Below are 17,221 nucleotides of genomic sequence, written 5' to 3'. Positions count from 1 at the left end.
TTCCTGTCTTCATTCCTCTGTGATCAGAACAGGGATCAACTTGGACAAGATAAACAACTAGCTGTTAATGTCTATTAAACTTACTGCTATCACAGTGACAGTGAAAAGCAACTGACTAGTTCCTGAATCAGCCAGTGGGCCAGAATAGCGCGCAAAGAATAGATTCCTCTGATCCTATGATTATGTCCTATAGTTTCTTCAAATTTTCCCTTATGATGACAGAATTATAATCAAATTATAGAGGGGTTTGAGTTTTGCATTCTATAAAAGAACAGAAATTAAAACTTTGAACTTGTGGCCTTCATAAAAATTTTTCCATTCTATATCAAAGAAAATAAGGTTTCAAAAAAAATTCCCTACTTTATAAGGTACTAAAGATTCTTTTTAAGGGTATACATCCATTTCTCTTCTATTTTCCTTTTGTGTTCTCCTGATCTTTACTCTTCACAGCATCAAGTTTGCAGAAATGTATATACTGACCATCTTCAAAATTTCCATTTCCTATTGATTGAGTTCCAAAGGTGGAGTTAAGTATAAGTCATTGGGTTCAAGGGAAAACAGAAGACCTATCACATATATAGCCAAACATATCCTTGACTTGACTTAATTCCTAGATTACCGTGAGGACAGGAGTTTGAAGCAATATGGATCCAAGGAATTTGTTTCTGCTCTGCCTTGATAAATATTATCACTCTGGGTCATCTCTAACTTAAAGGAGGAGGAAAATGATATACCTGTAGAGAGTGTTTATCATTATCTTGCAAACATAAATAGGATTTGATTGCTTTAAGAAGCAGAACTGCTGTGTAAAATATGATTTAAGAAATCTTTTGTCTTCAATTTTTTAAAATTAAAAGAGAAAACTAAGATTAAATGTTCAATTTTTTTTTTTCCCTGAAGAATTACACTCAGTTTCGCTAAGTAAGTTATTCATGGATGTTATTCTAGTTCCATTACCTTCTGGAATATCATATTTTAAAACTTCTAATCCTTTAAAGTAAAAACTGCTAAATCTAGTGTAATCCTGACTATGATTACATGTATAAGCTCTTTCTTTATCATGACTCTCAGGTAGTTCAATAATTCTTAAATTTTATAACCTCAATCTATTTTCTAAATCAGTAATTTTTCCAATGAGATATTTTACTAGATAATAACATAACAACAACACACAATCCCTGCTCCCGAGGAGGCTGAGCTCATTGAACATCCATGCTAAACTCAATATCCTTAGGCAACCCCCCACCATCACCAGGAGTAGACTCTCTGAGGACTGGTGACCGGAACAGAGTGAAAATGGAAAAGGTTAAATCTCACATGCCAATCAGTAGTGAGATTAGGCCTGTGAGTTACCACCATACTCCTAGGCCATGTGAATTATGGAGATTTTGTCTTGGGGAAAAAAAAAAAGAGATATATTTGTCCTGTTGGAGATAAAAGTATTCTTTCCTGTCTATTTTCAATGATCCCTAGTCAAAAAATTATTTATTTTCTATGACAATGGTCCAATATTTATTCAGCCAATTTCATAGTGTCAAAGAATTACAAGAGGTGGCATAATTGTCTCCCTGCCCTATTTCAGGATAGGTTAAACTCATTAAATAGTATGTGGTGCTGAGCTACATACCACTCAAAGAGAATGTGAACAACATTTTGGTAGCATTTCTTAAGAAATATAAATTGTAAGTATGAGAAACATTATTACCCTGAACCCTTTATTCCCCCAAAGGTCCCACTCTAAACCATGTCTATCTAGAGTCTACTATAGTAGAGCCCAAGAGGACAGGGCCTGTTGAACAGGAAGAGGATCTTTCATTATTATTAGTAGTAGTAGTAGTAGTATTATCATTATCATTATCATTATCATTATCATTATCATTATTATCATCATCATTATTATCATTATCATTATTATTATCATTATTATTATTATTATTATTATCATTATTATTACTTCTTTTTACCCCAAAACCTTCGGGATCTCCCCTTCCCAAAGGAGCATCTGAAGGATCTGTGGACCTTGATACCCACTCTCTATTTGAATTCTCGCAGATCTTACCTCCCTTATCAGAGTAGTATATCTTTGAAAGCAAAAATTGTCTCAACACTTAGCATAGTTGTCCTTGTTGTTCATCCTTTGTTTTCAAAATAGATCAGTGATTAAGGGCAATCCTGAAGGACCTGTTATGGAAAATGACATTCACAAGCAGAGAAAAACTATGGTTTCTGAATGCAGAGCAAAGCATGCTATATCTATTTTTTTTTAGGTTTTTGCAAGGCAAACGGGGTTAAGTGACTTGCCCAAGGCCACACAGCTAGGGCCGGTGCTTTATCTACTACGCCACCTAGCCACCCCCTATGTCTACTTTTTAAAGTTTTTTTCATGGTTTTTCCTTCTGTCTCATTCCTCCCCCCTTAGTTCTAATTCTTCTTTCACAACCAGACTAATATAAAAATATGTTAAACATAATTGTATCCATATCAGATTGTTCACTGCTATGGGGAGGGGGAGGGAAGGGAATGTGGTAGAAAAATGTGGAACACAAAAACTTACAAAAGGATGGTTGTTGAAAACTATCTTTGCATGTAATTGGGGAAAAAATAAATAAAAGAAGGGAAAAAATTTAGAAAGGACCTATGACATGATGTCTTGACTTGAATTTAAATGAGGTAGGGCGACTAGGTGTGGCCTTGGGCAAGCCACTTAACCCCATTTGCCTTGCCAAAAATCTAAAAAAAAAACAGAATTTAAATGAGGTAGACTTGCAAAAAGTTGTCAGCTTTACTCTCTCTCTCTTCCAGAGTCATGAAAGTCCAGTGGCAGGATTGTAAATGGTCTATGATGCAGTGGATGACCTTGGCATCTTTGCTGTCTGATGAAGCATTCCACAGCACCTACTTCAGCACCTTCATGACTGTTGTAACAAATTGTCATCCATCCATTCTGCCAGAGGAAGCCTTCACATGCTTGGTGTAAACACACTCCTAATTCAACTCACTAATGGACTTGAGGCCTGTTGGTTACTCACAACTGATTGAGCCTGCCTTCCAGAATGACTTTACCAAAAGTGGCTGCCATGCAGTAAGCACTTATCAATGTTTTTCTACTCCATACCCCCAAATCTGGTTCATGATGCAAAGGCCCAACAAATATCTTAATTTCAGTCAATTTGGGATTAAATATCCCATCTGTACAGATACCCAGATAAGTCCTACATTGAGCAGGACATTTGGTTACTTCCTTGTTAAACATAGGCAATTCCCAGAATAGTCTAACCTATAGCAGAAGCTTTTTGTCTGACTTCCTTCATTATCTGTGATTACCATGCTTGCTGTCCCCTACCTCCACCATCATTTCCTTGGGGATCCAGATTTCAGTCACCTAAGCCAAAAACAAAAGTTAAGTGATGCTGAACCTGGCTGAACAGCTTGAGAAGCTGAAATAAGCAATAGAATCTTTTATCCACTATTTATTTAGTCTTTTTTAATATGGAAATTCAGAAGTGATATTGTTCTTATTTTATGAGATCCTGATATGGTTTGTAACTTTAAGATGAATAAAAATTATAGCTTGAATGGCAAACCAAAACATATTATGTAATGAAATGACAGAAAGAACACTGAGCATGGATTTAGACTCTACTTACCACCTGTGTAATTTTTGGACAGGTCACTAAGCCTCAAATATCCTTATCTTCCTCATCTGGAAATTTACAGGATAAGAGTAGAATATATCTGAGGTATCAACTAGTTCCAAATTCTATGAAATTTATCTCTCAAATATAAACTCCCTAGTCCTAACTGAACCACCTTTGTCCAAAATAATAGATGCCAAATCTACTGTACTCTCATCTAATTTAAACCCTACTAAAATTGAAAAGGAAAAATACTTTAAAGCAAAGAAAGATCAAAGCAGTTTTCATTTTCCTTATCTGTGAGGTTCAGACTCTGATATTTCATCTGTAATATCTGCTGACATCATTAATACCTAAGGCCAGGGGAAGAATGGCAGTCCTTGGCTTTGGGAAGGCATGAGTTCTATAATCATCTTTTTCAGGAGAAACCCCACAGAATCCTGAACTGTCTTCTAGGCCTATAGGAGAAACTCTTCAGCTTACATTTAACAGATAGTACTTTTGGTTCCATTATTAACATAGTGACCTTTAATGAAGCAGTATATCACTAAAGTTAATTCCAACTTTTCTCTGAAGATATAGTACCTGTTAAGTAATGATCATTTTCAAAACTGTATTACCAGTGCATAAGAAATTCATATCTATTAGTTCATCCATCTCCAGGACACTTTATTGCAGCCTCTTCATTTACATGAATGAGAAACAGAAAATTCAATTCAATGCAATATAAGAAACATTTATTAGGCATCCACATAAACAAATCACAATAAAAATGAAATCTGAAGTTCTTTTCACTGAATTCCAAGTCAGAAGATCTAGGTTTAGATCCCAACTCCTTTATTTAACTCCTGATAGAACCTTGGATACATCCCTTAGGAGAGAAGACAATTTAAAGGTGGAAAGGGCCTCATATAATCCAACCCCTTCATGTGACAGAGAGAGAAACTGAGGTTCTAAAGAGTTAAGGCTGTCCTAAAAACACAGAGTAGTAGAGTTAGGATTGAATCTAAGTCTTCAGACTCCAAACACAGTGCTCATTCCACACAACCATACTCATTTCACTTAACCTGTTTTAGTTTCACTTTCATGATATATAAAATAAAGTTATTTTATTGGAACATCTCCAACTTTTTTCTAGATTTTATGATCTTACAGCTAGATAGAGAACTGATTCTGGAGTAAGAAAGACCTGAGTTCAAATTCAACCCGAGACACTTTCTAACTATGTGACCCTGGACACAAAGTTACTTAATTTGGTCTGTCTCAGTTCCTCAATTATAAGTGGAGATGATAACTATACCTACTTCCCATGTTGTGCAAACCAAACAACAATACTTATAAAGCACTTAGCACAGTGCTTGAACATCTCAGGTGTTTTTATTTCCTCACCTTTTACAATTCAATAAGTTTACATTTATATGGTGTTTAAAGGTTTGCAATGTTTTAAAGACAATGACACTTGAACCTTACAATATTAATATAAAAGTTACTACAGATACCAAGATCCTCATTTTATAGGTGATAAAAGTGAGGATATAAAGAAATTAAGTAACTTGTCCATGGTTATACATCCAGTATGTATTGGATTAGAATTTGAACCCAGAACTCTCCTGACTCCAAGTTAATACATCATTCATTATTGTTGTTGATATTATCATCCTCTCCCCTCCACTCCTCCCCCCCTCATACCCCTCCACCCCTGTCCTTACACAAATTGAGATTAGGTCCCTCCTTAGCACAGCAATCAGGGTTTTTTCATATTCATGCTAAATTGAGTGCCAACATCTGATCAGCTTAGCTCACTACATCCCAGAGCTCCACGATCCTCATTCTCTTGGTTGGTAGGGATTATAGACATGTACCACTATGTTGAACAGGGCTCTACCCATTACATCATACTGCCCATAAAAAAACAAAGAAAATGCAGTGATATCCTTTAAAATTATCTGCATCTTCACAAGACACACTGAAACAACCACTTGCATCTTCTTAGGGCACAACCACACAATTCCCCTCTAAGACCACAACTGATACAAATCAGCTTGGGGGGGTGGAACTTTTACACTAAAATGCATATGTTTGTGATCATATGTGTTGTGTATAGGTAATATATGTACATGTGTGGTCATGCAAATCTAAAGACTGAAAGTACCAGAAATAATTAAACCTTCTAAACAAAAAAATGAAGGAGAGGAAAAAGTTATAACAGAAATCAGCATTAAAGTCTCTGAAGGCAGATAAATGGAATTGTTTGGGAATCAATGCTAGGAGAATCCATCCAAAGAAATCAATACAGTCAAAGCAATAAAGCTTGTGAGAGAATCCATAAAGAGAGCTGTCTTAAAAGGGAAGAACTAAAATAGAGAGTTCATGGAAAAGGTATCTAGGGAAACTAAATTAAATTTAAATACAACGTGTGTAGAGAAAAAGTGTTGTGCCAATTCTCTAAGGAGCACATTGTGCTACCAGTTGTAACTCAAAATATTTATTGAACTTTTTCATTGTGTGCAGTATTAGAGGAAACAAAGAGCCATCCCAGCTGTTATCCTAGCTGAGTTGGCATTCTAATGACATGAGAAAGTAACTGACATCTCACTGACAACAGGTACATCACATGGGTGAGAACCACTCAAATCCCACAGAAATATGTATTTATTGCTCTCTTTGGGCTCACTTTGTAGCTCTTCTACCTTTCAGGCTGTTTTCTACTTCAGCAGTGGCTATACTTTAGTATGGTCAAGTCCTCTCTAGCCCTGCCTCATTTAAATCTAATTCACTTATAAGTCAAGACATCTCCCTCTTGAAGTCATTGGTCTTCTTTAAGAACAAAGGATAAACAACACAACAATTGCCAGTTAAAAAGAAAGAAATTATCAAAATCACAGCCAAAACTATCCTCTATCATTCCTTCTTCACCCCATACTATTCTAAGTATATGTAGTTCACATGCAGATGCCTTGTATTACAAAATGAACTTGGGATAGGAAAAAAATGTGAATTCCAGTTCTAATGCTTAGCTTTGTATTATCACATTATCTCTTGGATTTATGTAAAATGAGGATGATAACTCTTACACTATAGACCTCATAAGGTTGTTATTGGGAAAATGTTTAGTAGATCTTAAATCAATACATAAATATGGTTAGTCACTATTATTACCTTTTCAAAGGAGTATAAATATGCATACATGTGATACTTATTCCAGGGTGTGTCTTACACATGGGCAGAATTGACTATCACCTATATAATATATTATGAATGCTAAGAATATTCCCTGAAAACACTGTCAAAGATATATAGCTTTCACATTTACATGATGGGAAAATACTCATAACAAAGGATGATTTTTTTCATTCCACATATAATGGAAATATCCTTGAGAAAGATAATTCAGTGACATACCTACTTTATAGATAGAATATTAAATATTTTTCCCTAAAAACCAGTTTAGAAGGAGGAACAAGATGACAGGAGGATCTTCCTGTTTCTTGGCTTTGGAATGGGAAAGATTCTCTGGGGGACAATAGATAAAAGAACAGAAAGGAAAGATTGAGGATGCTTGTGTCTTTCTTTATATTTCAAAATTTTGTCTTAAACTTGACCTCCCTACATCTCTACCCTATATAATGTCAATAAATACCAATATGATGATAATTAAATGATGCTGCTCAGTTCAAAGAGGACCAATGACATCACAGGATGATGTCTAGACCTGTTCCTAAATTGGATTTAAGTGAAGCAGAGTTGCACAGTGGTCAGTCTCATTCTCCCTTCTAGAATCATTGAAGTCCAATGGTAAGAAAAGCGGACACCAGGTATTGGCCCAGAAGACACCACATGACCTTGTCAATTTCAATGCCTGACCAAACCCCACTGCACCTGCTTCAACCAACTTCGTGGCCATTGGAACAAATTGTTCTCATTCACCCATTCTTTTGGGGAAAGTTTTCACATGCTAGGGATTGACATCCCCCTACTTCGCCAATGATTTTGAGACCTGTTGGTTACCCATCTACAAAATTGGTTTCATTTGGGTATGGATGCTGCAGATGCTACAGCTTTTTTAGGTCACAGCTGAGTGTTGGATGAGAGGACACCAAAAGTGGATGCACACCTCTGAAGAAGACTCAGCAAGCCTTCACACAGAGGCAGTGATCCTCCCTGAACTTCTCATATACCCCACAAATATTACAGATATACATAGAGAATAGGAATCAAACAAGCAGCATGCACTCTCAGAATCATGTTCCACTTGGTAAGTCTCTCAAATTATCTACCTCCTAGGTGTATGGGTGAAAGCTCAGGAATATTATCATCTTATGAAGGTCTTATTATCACAGACCCAAATGTAGGAAGGTTGATCTCTAGGGAATTACCAAATATAGCTATAACATAAAAGATGCTTAAATAGTCAGAAAACAGTCCAGCACAAAGCTTCCTGGGTACCATCTTGAAGTTTGACTTATTAAAAGAAACATAGGAACATCTCTTCATTAAGGAAGTTTCCTAGGCTCCTGTGACAATGCAGTCATATACTTTTCATACCCTGGAAGCTCAATGGGTCTGAGGTACCCTCTGAAAACAACCAAAGATGCTATGAAGCCCCACAATACCAACCTATATGCCACTATTCCCAATAAACTACCATCTTCCTCTACCTCAATCTTTCACATATTATCCCCACAATACTGTAATGGTGATACAACTGGGCAGCAAGCTGTTCTGCTGTGCCTTCCCATAGTACAGACAGGACTTATTCATTTCAGTACCCTGACCAGGGTACTGATTCATCATTTTAAGCCTTTTATCTCATGACTGTGTTTTTTTTTTTTTGTTTCTCTGGCAAATGAAACCACTGAGATTTAATTTCATAATAACTAATTTGGTGATGAAAATTCTACAGCTCAAATTCTCCATTTCCTTCCATTTGTTTAAAGTAGTCTTCTCCCACTCATGCATGTTTTTCCTAAAAATGAGCCTGATTATAAAAAATTCAAAAAAAAATTCTGGTTAGAAAAAATATTCTAAAGAATGAACATATCACAGGAACACAGAGAAGGCTTAAAACAAGAACATGAAACACCTCAAATGGAAGAAATTTAGAAATATGACAAACACTTTTACATACTATGACACTGATGTTTCAGCTAACCAAATGGAGAAAGTAATATATATATAAAATGCATGAAAATTTTTGATATATATATATCAAAAATTTTCATGCATTTTGAAATTAGATATCTTAAAATTGTACTAAGACTTCTGATACATTCTATATTTTGAGTCAGATTTAAATCCCAACTCTGCCATTTACTCTGACTCAGTTTCCTCATGGACTAGTATCAGTAGTGTTAAACTCAAATAGAAACAGGAATCACTAAATCATGTATAAAAATCTCTGTAGGCACAAATTGTCTTGGAAAATCACATATTAATATTATCTATATTATAATTGTGTTTTTACTTTGTTAAAAATTTCCAATTTTATTTAATCTGGTTTGAGCCACATTTAAGACTGTTCTGGATCACAGAATCAGGGTTGAGAGTTTGAATTCTCTGAACTTGATCACACCCTTGCAGTTAATAATGTGACCTTAATCAAGACATCCATTTGTCCTATAGATTTTCCATAACTGTACCAATTATGACTCAATTCAATTTGATGAATTCTTCTCACATAAATATTTTTGAGATGTCATTGAGTTAGTGACAAAAATATATTTTGTAGCATTAACATTTTTCCAAAGAGGCCCAGCTGTTACAAAAGCAAAATGCAGTTTTATAGCTGAGGATAATATAGATTCATAGTTTCAACTGTTTAAAAACAATGCAAATTCTATTTACTTTGTCAAGCATACCTTATGTGCAGTATTTATTAGTTTAATTAAACTAAAGAACTCTTAGAAAACATTTGGAAATCTACAACAGTATTTTTAGACAAAACTAAGAAATAGCTTGTAATTTTTGAGAATACATAAAAGCATGCATATATTCAGATCTTAAAATTTTCTCTATAATTAGCATTTTGCTACAATAAAATGAAAGGAAACTCAAAACACTTATGAATCATGATGTAATAAAAAGATGTTAAAACATAGTTCATATCATAGCTTTGAAAGTCATGGTGTTAGAACCACATTTTCTCCTAATTCAATATCTAATAGGAGAAGATATCAAGATTCAGTTCAAATGCTACCTCCTACAAGATGCCTTTCCTGATGACTCTATATAATACTCTATATACCATGAAAATTAAATGTGTATATATACATATATATATATATATAAAACTACACACACACACACACATATACATATATTACATACATGCATATTGTGCATTTACTTACAAATACATATGTGGGTGTTAAAATTCTATCGTGTTCTGGTTCCCCTGGCCAGTGCTACTAACCCTGCTTCTAGACAGTATATATGCATATAGGTAGCCATTAACAATAGATTAAAGGAGGACTGCAAATGGAATCTAGAAGTCATATAAAGACTATTTCACAGATCAAAGCAACATAATTTGTAATCTATCACATCGTAAATAAAAATCACATCCTAATGCCATGGAATAAATCAAAAGAAGCGTATAGATCTTCTGTCAGGGGCCTTTTGGTCTTATAGCTTTCTCAGTTATTCTCAGTTAAGTTCCAGACATCAGCAATAAGATTAGCAGAACAACAAATAATTCTAATAATTTTGAGAGTAGGTAGACAGTTTAACCTTAAAGATTTACTGATGACTTTGAGATGATTTGGATATATTAAAGAACTAAAGCCAAGTTGAAATGGATAAAAGAGTCCCCCCCCAAAAAAAATAAAAATGAGTCTTCAAGTTTTTCACACTTACATATTATTTCATCTCCTAAGGGTCCATGTTGCTTGAGTGCCTCCAATACTGAACCATTGTTATATAAATATTTCCCCTCTCCATTCTTTTCCCCATGCTGCCTACACCTACGGTTTGATCCCTACCCCCATCCCCCAGTCATCTGCTTCTGTATTCACCTCAGCCCCTTGCATAGCTTGTCTTTTGAAAAAAGATTGCTTATACCTAAACCCTCTGCCTTATTAAAGTGTGATAGCAGACTGATTTTTCACTGTCCATCTTAGTGTTTCTTGATGAGCACCCAAAGAACTGGGTATGCCTATTCCCATTTCATGATTTCAGAAATTAATTAGTAATATCCAAACATATATATATATGTAATATACCAATATTTATATCTAAAATATATAAAAATTTATTTATTGCTAGAATATAAATTCCTTGAAGTCAGGAACCATTGCTTCATTTTTGTCCTTGAATTCAGAACACTTGGCACCATGCTTAGCAAATGGTAGGTGCTTTAAACATGCTTTTTAATTGATTATTGTGGTTGTTGCTTTCCCTCAGTAAAATGTAACTACCTTGAAAACAGAGACTGTTTTTTTTTAATTTTGTGTCTTCAGCAACTACTATATGTTTAACACATAATAGATACTTAAGGGTTTATTGATTGAATTAATTTAAATTGATCATATATGAGACAAAGTTCATGGGGCTATGTAAACTGATTATTCCAGAGACTTAGGGAAAAAAGTGATGATTCTACATGTTCAGTCCCTTGCAAATTTGTTGACAAATATACATATGTTCATATATGGGGAAAATTAAACATAAGATATCTTAGGAATGAAGAACTATATAAATCAAGCACAATATAAATGGCAATTAATATTATTTATCTGCTCTGTCATAAACATGGTTATTATCTCCACTAATACAGATGAAAAATTTTCCACATCATAATAGTTTCATAAGTTGCCAACGACAAAAATAATCACTCATCTGCTGTTAAGCCTTCTGGTAACCAGTTTAATGAAATCAGGTAGCTAGACTGACATGCAGTTAATCCATCATGAAAGCATTGAAGAGTTTGGTTAGGATGTCAGACACCAACTTTTTTTGAGAATAATCTACAAGAACCCAGGGTTACCCTGGCAAGATTACTATGCCGCAATGAGACTTCTGAGTTAAAGAGAAAATATTTCATTTTAAAACATGAAAAAAGAGGGCTATTTAGGCCTTAGAAATAGTTTATTGCTTGAATAGTTAGACATTCTCCCTCCCCCATATGACAGTAGCTTTCATTATAAAAAAGTAATTGGAAGGAAAAGCCCAGGCGATTTCACATTTCTATGGTCACAGTATAAAAGGTTAGAAGAGTCAGAGAGATTGTGAAAAATAATCAGCAAAAGGAATGAAGAACTTTATGGGAGGTTTTGACAGGCTTTTTTATCCTTTTGGAACATAATTACTTAATATAAGAGAAATGGGAGCCTTTTTGAATGGGATTATACCAAAAAAAATAGAATCAAATAAAAAAGGATCCCATTCAGGTTTTTCACAGATTTGTCATCTTAGATCAGGGTGGACAGCAAAATAGTTATTCCATTCATTAAACCTTGAATCCAATTTAAACTTTGAATTCAAAATTCCTTCTTGCCTTACCCAGCCTATATTTTTACACTGGTTCTCAACTCTAATCTGACTTTATGTTCAGGTCAGATAAAATGTTTCTAATTCCATCTGTTCTCGTAAACAGGCTTCCATCACTTCAGTATTCTTGTCAGTGGGATGTCCTTAAGTGATGCATGGGTTTTGTGCCTTAGCTGTTTTGTCTGGATGCACAGACAAACTGGACAAAAAAGAAGAACAAAACCATGCTGTTGCAAATGAGAAAAAAAGACAAGAGATGCTTTTGAGCTTTGTTTTGTCCTTTGTGCAGTTTTACTTGTTTACACTTATTAATTGTTGTTACTCTGGCCACTAGGCGAGTCTTAACCTACTCTAATTTCAATTACTTCATCTGGAATGAGGGGGTTAGACTGAATGTCCTCTAATGTATGTTTCAGACCTAATAGATATGACTCTTTGATCCTGTGACTAACATAATAAAGTTATTAATCACAGATCATAAATTTAGAGCTGAAAGGACTTCATGTGTCCAACCTCTTCATCTAATAGATGATAAAATGAAGACCTAGGGAATTTAAGTGACTTCCTTAAGAAAGAACACACTAAGAACAGAATCTGAACTCAGGGATATTAGCTTTAGAACCAAGAGCTCATATGGCCGACCAATCAGTCAAGTTTCATCTCTTTCCTTCTGTATATCTCTTCACTCATCAGACTTTATCCCCTTTGTAAATGAACCCAACTTAATTTGTCATTAGCGATCAATTCTCATCTTCTGGCTATTATAATATAAATAACATTTGTCCTTTAGACCCAAACCACATTTCCACATTTAATAACCTCAAAATTCTTCTCATTCAAATCACTAAAGTATAATATGTTCTCCATCTGCTGCAATATTGCACAGCTAGTTATACCTAAAAGAGCAAGTGCTATCTCAGAACTCAGACTTAATTTCAGTAACTGCTTTTCTGAAAAATATGAGAAGACCAATGTCCCAGACAAGTGAACTATCAATGCAGATTGCTTTTCTCAGAAGTAGACTTATGTTCTTGGCAAGTGAATTCTCTTAATTGGAAATGAACTTTTACTAGACAATAAGGTCCTTGAGATTAAGAATCATGTCTTTTTTAATTTTTCTGTTTCCTAACAAACAGCAAATCAATATTATCTATATAGAAGAACCTCAAAATGTTCATTGCTGTATTAATTTGCTTCAATCATTATATTTCTAGTAGCAATAAGAGTTTTCTTGATTTGCCTCAAACTCATAAGTAGGGAAAGTCCTTTCTGCATCTGATTCTATGTAAATAAATGTGTATTTGAAACCTTATAATTCTATGTATATGAGGGAAGCAGGTGCTGGGTACCAGATTCTGAAATTTTCAATTTCATTTAAATAGATTCAGTAAACCAAATTAGCGAAAATTTTCCCTAAAGTGATCTCAGGCTACTCATGTTAAGCAGAAGAATCATATATTTATATTATATTATACTATATCTTCTTTTAACTGACTCAATTTTTTTCCTTTAAGTAAGATACTATTCTCCAACTCTCTGAAAACAATGAGATTATGTGGGAAAAGATAAACCAATAAAAGTAGATCCTTTATGGACTTATGACATTTAGCCACACAACAGGAAGATCTATGGCTTTTGTATATCCACACCCAACTCCCTACATATCACAAGTAAACTGATGCCTGTTGATTCACAATGTAACCCGGATGGGTAAACTAAAATCTTTTGAAATTAAAAAATACCTTTTTCCTGTTCTCGTTGTCCTATCCATTTCCAAATTCCTTCATGCATCTGTAATTTTGTCCCTTGTTTATATTTCTTACATCTAATAAATTCTTTAAAATTTAATTCCTATAACTTTGCTTACCCTATGTTCCAGACCGCTCAGTGATACAAATATTCTGCCACATTATATAGATATGTAGTGCTAAGCATTAGAAATGCAAACTTAAGCAAAAAGAAAAAATAAGCCCTTCCCTCAAGGAGTTTATTTTCCAGTGAAGGAGATAAAATTTACATAAATAGTCAGCTACAAGATAATCAGAATAAATGCAAGCTAATTTTAAAACATTACACACTTCAAGATAGAAGATTTTTTTTCTTTGCTCCTTCTGAAAAGTGATGTATCCATCTAATATGCTTTCTAAACAAGAGGTAAGAAAAGATCTTTTGGGAAAACATTAATTGTATTAAGTTGATAGGAAAAAAAACTGAATAGGGTGGCAAACCCTTCAAGGAGACAAGAACAAAAATGTACATTAAAGAGGAAATTTATCTGGAATCTTCCAACATAAATGTTTATGAGACATTAAAGCATTTTTCTCTACAAATGAAAGTTCCTGGAATTCAAAAAGCCCATTCAAATTCAAACCAGTTTTTTCTCATTAATAGGAGAATATACTAAATTATAAGATCCTTCTTAATAAATGCCGAACCTCTAACTACTAGATGTAATTAGGTAGTAAATATTAAGCTGAGAGAAAAGACAAACCAAATAAAAATCAATATCACATTTACCTCAAATATGATCAGCACATAGACTCCCACCAAAATGACTGAGGCAATGGTCACTTGAGTCTCAATGTCTGCATGGAGATATTGATGAGCCATTGAAAGGGGAATCACCTGGTTTTTCTGAAGGAAGGCTTGAATTTTTATTGAAATGGTCTCTCTGCAATAAGAAACAGATGTCATACAGTTAGTTAAAGGGGCAAAGTACTATGACTTAACAATTAGCTTCTTCTCTGACTCCACTTTAGCACCAAATTATTCCATGAGTATGCTCAATTAATTTAATTATTCATAGGAAATAAATATGATAAAATGATTAGATCACTGGGGCTGAAATCAGGAAGATTCATCTTTCTAGTTCATATCTGGCTTCAGATACTTATTAACTGTGTGTCCTTAAGCAAATCACTTAACCCTGTTTGTCTCAGTTTCTTCATATGCAAAAGGATCTGGAAAAAGAAGTATCAAACCATTCCAGAATCTTTGCCAAGAAAACGCCAAATGAGATCACAAAAAGTGGGAAACCACTAAAATGACTTTACAACAGTTCTAAATTTAATGTTACCTACTAGTTTCTATTTTTTCCCTAAGTGCACTTCCCCATTAGTGTCCCACCTTCTATGGGTGATTGTTAATTAAATAGAAATAAAGAAGAAATCATAAGATTCCCAGGATCTAGAATTGGAAGACCTAATCCTGTCTCTTCACCTCTTAGATGAGATAACTTCAATCCAGAAAAAGTAAATTATTTACTCAGCATCACACAAATAATAAGTTGCAGAGCCAGGATTCAAATTCAAATTCTGCACTACACCATGGGAAAATACAATTTGTGTTTCTTGACTTCGCTCTAGTCTTTCTGATGATATACTACAGGGTCAAAAAATCAATAGTCCTCAGATAATCAGGATTTGACTGTATATTAAAGTACATATTCCCAAACCAGAATAATTTTCAATATTCTCACAGAATCACACAGCTTACGAATTGGAAAGGACCACAGTGACCTTCTATTCCAACCCATACCCAAAACAAATCTCCACAATAATACACCTGACAAGGGATTATCCAATCTTTGCTCAAAAATCTCCAAGAAAGAGAAATAATTTGGGAGCAGTACTCTACTTTGACACAGCAGGAAGATTTTCCTTACATCAAAGCTAAATTTGTCTCTGAAACTTTTACTTATTTTCCCTGGCTCTGCCACCATTGCTCCAATAGTAGGACAAATCTAATCTCTTCATCAGTCCTGGTAGCAAGCATGTCTCCTCTGATTCTCTTCTCTAGGCTAAATATGTCTAGTTCTTACAACTAGGAAAGTCTACCTACTGTCTTCATATGGTATGAACTCAAAACCTTCTTCCATCAACCATCTCTTTTTTTGATACTAATCAATCAATGAATGTCCTTAAACCATGATGACTAGAACCAAAAACAATACTCCAGATGATGTCTGTTGAACTCAAAGGGAGTAATTATCAGCTCTCTAGTTGTGAGAATTAAGATCTTTCCATGCAGTCTGTGATCACATTAGTTTTTTTGGTAATTCATTACACTAATGATTTATATTGAACTTGGAATTCACTAAAATATCCCCATGGTCTCTTCCATAAAGACTATACTGTCTTATCCTTCCTCCCCATCTTATTTGTGAAGTTGACTTTTTTTGCATTCAAAAGCAAAACTTAACATTTGTCCCTCTTGAATTCATCTTATTAGATTCAGTCAACTGTTATACCTAGTCAATAACTTTTTGGATCCTGATTACATTATGGGATTATAAGACTTTAAAATGAACATTCTAAAATGGAGAAGGATGAAGGATACAGAAATATAAAGAAGAAATAGCTAAAGTTAAAAAAAAAGAATAAGGGAACATTCTAAACATTCTAAAATTTCCTACAATATTGAATTACTCAAAAGTAAAATAGGCTCATTTTTACCACAAAGTTTCAGAATAGAAATGGAATTAATGTGGAAAAGAATGGGGGCAACTAGGTGGTGCAGTGAATAGAATACCAGCCCTGGAGTCAGGAGGCCTTGAATTCAAATCTGACCTAAGACACATAATACTTATCCAGCTGTGTGACATTAGGCAAGTCATTTAAGCTCATTGCCTTGCCAAAAAAAAAAAAGTATAAAAATAATCTTCCACACACTCACTTCTTAGATTCCACTCAACATAATAATCAGCATCTACATAATGGTGACTTCCCCCCTAGTCTCTACACATTGATGTATAGTATGTCCTCATGGTGACAAAGATATTATATACTTTAATATTTCATGATCTATGATTTCTTCAAGATGGGTACTTCCTCCACTAATATAGCAAATAATAGTAAATAATCTGATAGAGTTGCTGTGGACAAGTCTACTCCTATACAAACTGTAGTTGACCCTCTTTCAATTTAGTCTAATCCTCAGAAAATAGACATCTCTTCTCCTCCTTCCCCTTACCTTTGCCTTGCCCTCTAAGGAAATATCTACCCTGAAAGTACCATTTTAGGAAAGCTCTCAACCATGCTTTACTTCACTCATGCCTGGGATACATTCTTTGAACTTCTCAACCTCTTCCTTTCACTTCT

At 34.4% G+C, this 17,221-nt stretch overlaps 1 protein-coding gene across 1 annotated transcript in view; it reads right to left on the bottom strand.

Moving 5' to 3' along the window:
• The window catches only part of OCA2 (OCA2 melanosomal transmembrane protein), a 511,247-nt gene that overhangs the window by 474,825 nt on the left and 19,201 nt on the right, over window positions 1-17,221 (bottom strand). The window contains exon 6 of the mRNA XM_074231942.1: window positions 14,640-14,793. Coding sequence (XP_074088043.1) covers window positions 14,640-14,793 — 154 coding nt within the window. The remainder of the gene's footprint in view (window positions 1-14,639; window positions 14,794-17,221) is intronic.

The sequence above is a fragment of the Macrotis lagotis genome, chromosome 1 (assembly GCF_037893015.1).
Source record: "Macrotis lagotis isolate mMagLag1 chromosome 1, bilby.v1.9.chrom.fasta, whole genome shotgun sequence".
NCBI lineage: Eukaryota > Metazoa > Chordata > Mammalia > Peramelemorphia > Peramelidae > Macrotis > Macrotis lagotis.
The sequence above is the reverse complement of the archived record's forward strand: the minus strand, read 5'-3'. Positions and strand labels throughout refer to the sequence as shown.